This window comes from Pholcus phalangioides, unplaced genomic scaffold (genome assembly GCF_987345545.1).
Source record: "Pholcus phalangioides strain wild (caught in Gottingen) unplaced genomic scaffold, Ppha-v1.0 ptg000009l_1, whole genome shotgun sequence".
Lineage (NCBI taxonomy): Eukaryota > Metazoa > Arthropoda > Arachnida > Araneae > Pholcidae > Pholcus > Pholcus phalangioides.
Window position 1 is genome coordinate 28,700,018 of NW_028301602.1, and position 10,892 is coordinate 28,710,909.

The 10,892-nt window shown below is 35.6% G+C and overlaps 1 protein-coding gene across 3 annotated transcripts in view; it reads right to left on the bottom strand.

The window, feature by feature from the left end:
- Positions 1 to 10,339, bottom strand: part of Syn2 (Syntrophin-like 2) — a 32,245-nt gene extending 21,906 nt beyond the window's left edge. For all 3 annotated transcript variants that reach the window (XM_089235929.1, XM_089235928.1, XM_089235927.1), the window contains exons 1-5: positions 9,982 to 10,339; positions 7,243 to 7,419; positions 5,263 to 5,319; positions 3,718 to 3,775; positions 961 to 1,004 (exon numbers count right to left, since the gene is read on the bottom strand). In XM_089235929.1, the coding sequence (XP_089092055.1) occupies positions 961 to 1,004; positions 3,718 to 3,775; positions 5,263 to 5,319; positions 7,243 to 7,419; positions 9,982 to 9,993 (348 nt within the window). In that variant the 5' untranslated portion in view covers positions 9,994 to 10,339. The remainder of the gene's footprint in view (positions 1 to 960; positions 1,005 to 3,717; positions 3,776 to 5,262; positions 5,320 to 7,242; positions 7,420 to 9,981) is intronic.
- Between the last annotated feature and the right edge of the window lie 553 nt (positions 10,340 to 10,892).

A 10,892-nucleotide genomic window follows, 5' to 3' on the forward strand; every position in this document is an offset into this window, starting at 1 on the left:
CCAGCAAAGAACAATTTCAGGACATTGTTCATGACAATGTGTATTTCAACATTTTTTAATTTTTAATTTTTCTGTTGGTCAAAGATCCTCCCTCACACCTTAAGATAAGGTTACTTCCCATTGTTTGGAATTGAAAAACTTGACCTGGTAATTACAAAAATCAGAGATAGGTATGCATAATAAATGCAGTTTTTGAGCAAGTAATGATTCAGTGAACAAGACAGACACTTTCAAGTTAAAAAAAATGAAAGTTTTCTTTATTTTTGAAAATTACATATGGCTCATTCACGAGTAACAGATAACACTATGCTTTTTTTCACTCTAATTCAAGGTTATTTGGAAACATTTCATAGAAAACTGAAGATAATTTTTTTTTCAATTTATAGATGATGGAATAGAAATGTTAAATAAAAACAAAAGATGTACATGCATAAATTATATTCATAAATTGTGAGGAAGAAGCCAAATGAAATCTAACTAACTTGACCTCCATTTAAGTCAACATGTTAATATAAGATTCCTTCAAAGACTGGTTATATTTGGAGATGACAAATTTTTAGGAATAAAATTCATCTCTGCCTAGATGGGACTCAAACCTTGGTCCCTCGTGCTCTATTAATAAACTATGGAAACAGAATATTTCTTAGGCAGAGATTAATTTTATTCCAAAAAAATAATCTTTAAATATAACTAGTCTTTTGAAGAATCTTGTATTAACACACAAGTAGAGAGGCAATCTTTCTCAATACTTTTGAGGTGTCAAGTTATCAACGTTCCAATTTAGCATCATTAATGTATGTAATTTAGTTTAATACAAATTATCTTTATGGATTAAAAAGTTGCATCAAAGTTTCACTACATTTGAATGACATAAAGTGACTAATGTGGTGAAATAAAATATGAACAGGAAAAAAAACTGCTATCTTACTGATTAACTTGCGAAACAAGTATTGTACTCACACTGAGAATAGCATCTCCAACAAATATCTCTCCAGTATTATCGGCTGTAAGTTGAAACACCAGTTATTAAGAATAAATTTTCTTGAGCAGATTAGAAAACAGCAGAAACATAATAAATTCACAAATGATACATAGAGGTTTCAAACACACACACACACACAAAAAAAAAAAAAAAAAGTTGCAAATACTTTAACTAGCTAATTTTTCAATTTTTTAAAATATGTTGCAACTTTATAAAATAAATTGCAAACTTCCATTATGATCAAGATTTTTTTCTTACATATAAACTGTTCAATAATCTAGCAAGTAAGTTATGAAGTGTCTCACATATTATATAAAAATATGTTTGATTTATGCATTTAAAAACAATAATTGTCTTTTTTTACTGAAATTGTAATATTATAAAGATGATAGACAGCCAAGGCTTGACAAATCGGGGGAAAAAATATTTAGGCACCAGCAAAAATTTCTGGGGAGCTAGTCATGGTTTATTGGTAAAGAAAAATAGTCCTGATTTTTTTTTCAACTTTTCTAAGACTTGACAGTTTCCCCCAGCATTTAAAGACATAATGTAATAAAATCAGGAAATGTGCAAAATTTCCTGATTTTATTACATGCATAAAGAAAGAGCAAAATTAATTTGCAGCGGAAAATCATAGCAGACAAAACTTAAAGCAAGTGAGCCTGTGTGGATACACTTCAGTTTTTTCAATTTACATACCAATAGGTATTTACAAAACACAATCATTTCAATATTATATAACCAAAATCTGACACACAGTTCTTGTACACCAATCTATGCCATATCTCTTTCTGTTACTTCAGCATCTTATCTGAAATTAGTTTCAAAACTGAGTGGATGCAAGATATACTTTGGTATTGGCTGTGCTAAGAACTGTTCAGTATAAAGTTTGATGCAAATTACAAAGTAATTTTTTTACTATTTTTCTATATACTTGTAGAACGATGGGGGTTTGGAGTTCAGAGTGATCGTCACTCCGAACTATTGTTTTTGTTTGAATTTCAGCTAGAGAATGAATCTTCTAATGAAATGATGCACTTTGCAACAAAAGATGACCATAGAGTAGCAATCACAGTTATGTGACAAGAGTCAAGGACATGTCTTTTGCTCCAGTTAATACAAGGTGTCATCAAAAATTCTCTCTTTAGCAAGAATACCTGACTCTTTAGAGAGAGGGATCACCCAATCTCGTTATTTTTCACCTTCTTGCCTTTAGAACAGAGTACATTTATCCCAGCATTTTTACCACTGGTCGAAGGTCTTTTGATGAAATGGGTGACCCTTGCTATCCTCCTTTGTTGACTGACTGAAGATCACAGCATGGGCATAAGTGGCACAGTGGTAAGATGCTCACTTTACATTATGAAGGTTACCATCAAGGTCCACAGATTCAAACCCAGACAAGAACATTAAAAACAAGTTCTTTACCTACTGAGCTTGAGGCGACCAGCAATAGATGACCCACCTTCATTTCCCACCCAACTCCACTGGTTGGAAATTGCCATATGGCAATATATGGCACTGGAGTTGGTGTGCGGTAAAGTAGTAGCATATAATCATGCTTTTTCAGCTTGTTAGATGCTATGTCTTAATTTGCCATTGTGAAGTTGAACTGATGAATCATGAGAATTATTTATACATCTAGAAGGATGTGATTCGACAAGAAGTGATGAGTTATCTAACTGGTTATTTGTTCATTTCGTTACTGGCCATGGACTTGAAAAAGTTAGATGCTTATCAGAGTGATGATTCGCTTAATGCTGAGCCTCATGATATTTCTCCCTCTGATTGCAGTAATTTCAATGTACTCTCTCCAAATTTGGAAAAAATCTATTTTATTCTAAATCTGCTTCAAACTGTAAGCCTTAATTTAACTAGCCCACAAAACAATCATGTTGTGACAAAACCAATCAAATATGCAACATACTGCAGACATAATAATTTATAATATTTTTAGATGAATATATATTGAATGTATGAATAAATTAATAACTTTTTAATAATTTTATCATGTGTATATGGTGTGGAAATTCTTGCTATTATTGAAAATTTAAGAAAACTGACATCTCAGCTGAGATATACAGGAAAAGTTGTTTTTCAGTAGAACAACCCCTTCATTCCACAGAAAACTGATGTTATATTGGGAGGTTTGTTGTATTGAATGTTTAGAAAAAATTAGCTTCTCAACAGAATTCCATATTTGGTCAAAATAAAAAATATACCATTCATTTTCTTATAATGTAAACAGTCGCAATGAAATTGCATCAGGTTAGAAATAATGATAAAATTGTAATAAATTGCATGTAATAATTAATTGCATGCGGCTGATCTATGTATCGAATTCTCCAATATCAAAAGTCAAGGTCAAACACAATTTAAGCACATGAAAAATACAAGAGGTTCGGAATATTTCTTTACAAAAACAGGTGGTAGAGCGAGCTGAGTTCCAACATTGCAAGAGACTGAATGGTCTTTTTCTAGGTCATTATGATGGATGAAAAATAACACAGGTTGAATAAAAAAAAATAGGACATATCCTATCTGTCATTATAATGCAATGGTCACAATAAACTCATTATAGTCAATGTATAATAACCATTGACCATCGTAAGCAGAGCATATTACACTCTTGAGATATAAACCACAAATAAATCAAATTCCAATTTATTCGTGGATAATTCAAAAACTTTGTGGATTTATTTAGAAAAAAATTCAATCAAGAAATATCTACTCACCAGCCTGATCTTTGAAGACTCTTGATACCAAAATAGGAAGTTTGTTCTCAGCACCACCCTAAATAATAACAGGAAACATTAGAATGTGAATGAATTTCAGTGAATCTACTTGTGAAAGTGAAGAAGCAGTTAGAACACGAGTAGCAAAATACAAGCAATTGTATTGTAATCTAAAGGATTTGTCTATTTCTGAAAAAAAGGAGCATATTTATTTACTTTACCTTTGAGTTCTTTACAAACAGTATTAGCGTATTGATCACACAATACAATAAGTCCACTTTATGGCCCACAAGTGGTAGTCGTCCCAAATATTTGGCCTACAAACTGAAAAGCCTGTGCACCATTATTCCTAACCATTGAGGCCAAAATGTACATAACCACTGCACTGTTATCTTTGTTCAGCTCATAGTGAAGAAAAAAAACTAACAAGAGTTTAATTTAGGAAAACTCATAACCAATACAAAGGCAGTAATGAGGGCTGCTGGAGCCTAAAGCTGATCAACAACCCAATATTATTCAATCGGCACCTAATTGGGCCGATATTGGGTACTGGACATAAGAATTTCTTACAATTGAAAGGTTAGGCTGAATAACAGTCTATATGTTTTTTTAACTTCAAATATTGATATTAACAGGGTAATATCTGAAAAACAAGAACCAATAAAAGTGTGGTGTATCTAGTGCATCCCAGAAACATCCAATGCAGACAGATCCAGTGGTGCCAGGAAGAAGCATAAAAAAGAGATACAAATCTGGCAACACTAGTAGTTGAACACTCTAGCCGAACCACACGGTTCTGAAAGGATGTTCTTCCATCTCTTCATTTCTCTTAAAAATATGCAATCGTTCTTATAACTATATTTAATTAAAAATGTTACAGTAGTTATTAAAAAAAGGATGGGTCTAGTTCTTCCGACACAACGAAACACAATAAAACTTTTTCATGGTCATATTAGTGTTCAGCAGGCCAAAACCATTCAGAATTTCATGTTTCATACTGATTCATCATCATTAAGTCGAAACCACTGGAGTTATGAATATAAAATTTGGTCAGTAGTTTTATTTTGTGATGTAAAGTTTTTTTTTACAAAGTTCGACTCCTAGAGGTGTCATAAGAGGGTTCAATGGTTACATAGAGAAATCACGCCTAACTGAAACTAGTGAAGCCATATTTATAAAATTTGGTCAGTAGTCTTATTTCATGACATAAATACTCACTCCAAGGAGGTTTTTCAAAATTCAACCATTAAGGAGGGTCATAAGACGGTTGAAATGCTATGTAGAGAAATCATGCCAAGTGAAAATCGCTGAAACTATAAATTTTAAATTTGGTAAGTACCTCAATTTTATGATGCAAAGACTCGCTAAGAATGGATTTCTCAAAATTCACTCACTAAAGGGGGTCTCAAGGAAGAATTTTCAGATTACCAAATTCATGTGAGTGAAGCTACAGATAACAGCTAGTTCAGCACATGAGAATATTATTAAAAACTGGATGAATATAATTTTTCCAGAACATATTTGAAATAAAGTTAATATGCTCACCTTTATACTAAGGCCGAGTCCACCCACTTTTTGTCGAATGATTTTAACTTTTCTCTCCTGTAAAAGTATATAATAGGTTACTTAGTTCAATATAAATAAAATGAACAAACATGGATATGAAAAAAAATTTCAGAAATTTTCATTTCATGAAATTTCATTGACATTGTAATTTTAGAAATAAATTTGATTCTCCCATATTTTTCTTATTATTAAATATATATCAAAAATATTTATGCGAATAGACTAAATTATCTATATATATGAAAATTGATTTTCTGTGTGTGTTCTCTATACAAATCTACAATTTTAGATCAATCGTCACCAAATTTTGCAAAAATGGGACCCGACTTGAATGATAGGCTACTTTAAAAGTTTGTCAGAGCAGGGAAAACGGGAGAAAAAAAACTGTCAGACAACAATGGTTTCTCTGCCTCAACAATCACTTTCAGAAAGTTTACTTTGGTTTCTTAGCAATGCGTTTCAGACATGTATATGCCTTCAAAATGATTAGCTATTTCTTTAATGCTGCCAGTATTATGCATGATAGTTAATATACCTTTGTCACTTTTTCAATCCTCCCAGCATTTGAAGAAAACCCGGGCAGTGCCAGGTATTATAATTAGTACTCGCTTCGGCAGTACATATACTAAAATTGGAACGATAGAGGTATTATATGACATGAGGTATTATAGCTAGTTCAATATAAGAAGCAAACGGATTAAGCATCTTCTCATATTAGCCATTACTTGCAGAACTTATAAAAGAATAAAAATCTGGATAACACTGCGTAACATTTCAAAGTTTGAATCAATATCAGGGCTCCCATTCAAAAAATTAGAAAAGTAGGACAAGTGGGGGGGGGGGTACCCCCAAGGCAACATAATCATAGCCTTATGAAAAAGAAAAACTCAAACATTTATTTATTTCAGTTTCAAAAAAAAATTTTGATTTAATTTTTTTTTCATAGCAATAATTCAGTATCCTGTAAGATTAACTTAAGCCGAAGCAAAATGGGAGAAATGACTTCAAAACAAAAACAATTTTGGGCCAAAACAGCCTTTTACTAGCAACCACATATAACTCTTTTCCTGCCTCCCCTCACAATATAGTGCAGTGATACCTCAGCTAATGAACGCCTGAGTTTATGAATTTTTCGGCTAACAAACATTTTCGTTAATATGGATGCACATGCTAATGAAAAATAGCTGCATCGCAAGCCGAACTTCAGCGTGAATCATCACATCAGAATTAATCTCACTGGAGTGAAACTAACTTATACCCAAAATATTTTTCCAGATGTACCTACACTTCTTTCTGAATTTTTGGAAACATTTCATGTGAAATGAAAGAATATGGCTAGTAGAAAATGCACTGAAAAAAAGAGCCTATGCTTTCAGAGTGCCATTTCTTTCAATGCAAGACTTAGCATCGAACTGAACAGTCTGACCATTCTGGGAGCTTATTTTTTATATCTTCATGTATCAGACACAGAAATGAGCTGACAAAATCCCAAATGGATGGGGCACCTACAAACTGGACTGGGTTGTATAAACACCAGCTGGTTTTGGTTGAGTGTGTGTGTACATTAGTGTAAAATAAAAAGATACTTGATATGTCTCTTCTTCCTGTAGATTCTGATCTATCTAATTTTGAAGCTGTTCATCTTAGCTTTCAGTTTTTTATATAGCATTCCTCTGTGTTTTAAAAAACTTATTTTGAGCTGAACTTGGAAAGAATCAAATGATTTTCCACAGAAACTTATGAGAAATAGTGTTTCGGCTTACAAAGATTTCAGCTAACGAGCATAATTCTGGAACACGATTCCTGCATTTAGCCAATGGCAATTCATTTATTAGGACCCTTAACTTAATGTGAGAGATTTGACATCATCATGGTTCTCAGCTCCATCACCTCTGAAATATTTTTAAAGCCTCCCCCTAATTTTGCTGAAGAGGTCAGAGGCGAGTGTGCTACAAGTACCTGAGTATCAACAGATGAGTCACCCAGTGGATCTGACTTTGGACGAGGTGCTGGAGACAAGTCTATAGGCACCATTTCTTCCCGTTGAAGAACCAGCGTGTTGCAACTCAATTGGAGACGCATAGGTTGTGGACGACTCTTACCATCGCTTACCATTACCATTCCGACTTTCACTGGCTATTTAAAAAAAATACACAGCAATTAGCACAACGTCATTGGCAGCTTAGTGAATGTATTAAGACACAATTATGATTTAAGAGAAATATACAGAGTTATTGAGTAGTCAGGAAAATTAGCCTAGAACTGCCCTACAGTCAGAAAAACCATAAATATGTTTTTGCCTAGAAAGTGAAGGACTAGGTCAATGGGTGATGAAACAAGTGAAATACATAGTTTGGAAGCATGAGAGTGATCTAAAGAGCAAAGAACAAGTCAGTAAGTGACAAAAAAGAGTGACTTAGCGTGCCCCCAAGCATGTGAGTGAGCAATATATAAAGAGGAATCAGATCAGTGAGCAATTAATACAGTAGATAGAGTGAGGAACTAGTCCAGTGTAAGACCAAAACAGTGATCAAAAGAGTGTGCCAGTACATGAATGACCAAAAGATTGATCTAGAACAGTGTTTCCTGTATAGTGGGCAATGGAAAAGTCAAAGGGTGGGGAAGGGAGGCAGCAAAAGCTCAGGGTTTAGTACAACAAATACAGGAAACTGGCTAAGTGAGGAGATATCGATGTTTCAGGAAAGGAAAATTCATCTCTGCCCTTACTGGGATACGAACCCTGGTCTCTCGTTTGCCGGACGAGTACTCTACCAACATGAAGACAGATAGAATTTCCTCTTCTTGGAGTGTATGTATATGCTGAATGGCTACGTGCGAAGGATGGTGGCAACATTCTACTAATAGCTCGCAAATGACATCAGGGCCACCAGATGGCGGTACATGACGAAATACGTCACTCTCCATTGTTACTACAACAGCCACAAGATACAGGTCCTTGTGAGGGCAGAGATGAATTTCCTTTCCTGAAACATCGATATCTTCTCACTTAGCCAGTTTCCTGTATCTGTCGTATTAACAAGGGAGAGTGACGTCTCTCATCTGGGTTTAGTGTCTGATCCTATGGGCTGACTTGAGCTAGGGGCAGGGTTGGATAGTTTCTTCTGAAGTGGGAACAATTGCGGGAAAAACCATGGAAAAAACTAATTTTCCTTCAATACTTTGTCATATAAGTTAGAATTTATGCTTTAGATATAGCAATATTGTTTTTAAAACATATTTGATATTTCAAAACCAATGAGATGAAATAACAAGAATTAATTATGTGTACTTCAACTGAGCGATAATTAATGCACATTTTTTTCAGTTTCTTCTATTTCCTTCCATTTTCTTCCACTGTCACGGAAGAAACATTTTTTTGTGGAATAAACCCAACCCTGGCTAGGGATGGGGGGGGGGGGTTATTCCGAAACCCTGGCTAAGAAAAATGAGAAGAAAAATTTTTTGAAGAAGGGGTGATGGAACACACAAAAAAGTTTGAGGAACTATGACCGAGAGAGTTTTCAAAAAGTTGAGTGACCTAGAGGGGTAGGAATCTAGGTCTTTAAGTGACTAAAATAGCATAGAGCATGTGTGATCTAATGAGTGAGTGATCAAAAAAAGAGACCTAGAGAGCAAGATATTAGATTGGTGAGTGACTAAAAGAGTGGCATAGAACATGTCCAACCAAGAATGAGCAGGTGAGAGAGACTAAAAGAAAGATTTATGGAGCAAGTGACCAGATCAGTGACCGATCAAAAAAATGAAAGGCGAGAAAGAGGGGATAGGTCAGTAAGTGGCCAAAAGTGTGAGGCAGAACATGTGAAAGCATGCGAGTGCTTTAAAGAATGCAGTGATAAAAAAGAATGATCTAGGGACCAAGGGACTAGGTCAGCAAGCAACCTAGAGCGCCCAGTCAGCAAGTGATAAAAAAATGTCCAAGAAAGTCTGCGAACATGAAGTGACAAAATGAGTGATTAAGAGACAGAGGCACATCCCAAATCGTAGGCGCAGACACAGCACAATGTTGGGAAGGGCAAATTACATATAAGTTCTTTGAATAATCCCATATTTTACAGGAAGGACAAATTTTCCCATATTATTAGGCTCTTCAGAGAGACAACAAAACCCCCTCCTGGATTGGCGCATGAGCAAAGGAAGACCTCTTCAGTTGTAAACAGAGCAGATAAAAATATCTTCATCTTTGAATGAAGTGAAGACAGAAATCCTCAGCTGTGAATGATGCCAATCTTCAGCTTTGGACGTGGGATAAAGAATGTTCATGACCCCGAGTACAAGGGGAAGAGGCTCAACGGGCCATGCCTGAGTGAGCCTATGCACTAACACAGCACTAGGGACATGCAAATTTACACGTATTATTGGGCTCTTGGGAGAGGCAATCACTCTACCATCTGGGGGGGGGGGAGAGAGCTAAGAGGACCTTAGCCACAAATTTAAGGGACTAGCGGTCAAGAAAGTTAGACAAGAATGGGAGACAGGGCTGTCTTAAGAGCATCACGGGCCAAGTGATTTTTTTTTTAGGCCCTACCTGGCGAATCCTCAAAAAATTCAACTACTTCTCTTTTTTTTTTGAGGCCCCTATTCTCACGAGGCCCGGGTGGACCCATGCGTTAAGAAGGCACTGATGAGGGAAGGGCGGCAAAACCATAAATCCCGCCCCTGGAAATAGGTTTCCCATACCTGAGTCATCATATAATGCGCCTCCGACCCGCCTCAGCTATTCTCCAGCGATTCTGGACGAGACCATCATTTTTCTTTCAGAGATGAATCTGAAAAGCACCTTCGACGCGAATATCAATCAGCCACATACAGCCAACACCAACGGAACTACTCGTAGGAGCTCCACCCTCAACAAAGTCCTTGAATGCGGAGAAAAACATTGATAAAGCGGCGGCGGATTCAGTCCGTTATTTGGCGATCTCTGTCTTCAATTCAGAAACACCTCACCATCTTAGTAGTCAAGTTAACGAGTGTATTCAAATTAGTATGCAAACCATCCTAAAGCCGCATCATAAACACACAAGCCAGCGTACAGGGGGTAAACATTGCTGCATTCGCTATGAAGAGTTTTCTGATGAGGCTTCTGAGCTGAGAGGATTTTCCATTGTTTCTGATTTAGTTTCAGTTTCGGAAGCGTGACCGGATCATGCAACTGAGAAACCGGGACAAATCCCGTTACAAAAACCGGAGCACAGTAGACTTATATTGACCATACGTCACGTATTTCCCGGGACAGTCCCGATTTTTTCTATTTTTTTGGCCGTCCCGACTTTTTTAGCGAGAGTGTCCCGGTTTTTACACTTGAATTTTTATTCTTTAATGAAGTCAAAGAATGAAATTATTTTCCCATTCATAAATTATATTATGATAATTACAATTATAAATAAGAATATTAATCTCTCACGTTTGGCTTGGTGAACGTTTTATTTCGTGGAATTCATTCAAATCCACTGCAATTTGCAGTAATTCTTTATTTCCTGCCATTTTGGTTTTTACGTAATTTCTCCAATATTTGGCAACTTTGTTTACTTTCGCCGTCATTTTTGGCGATAATTGGCGATGTCCCGCATTTGGAATCCCAATTTCCCGTA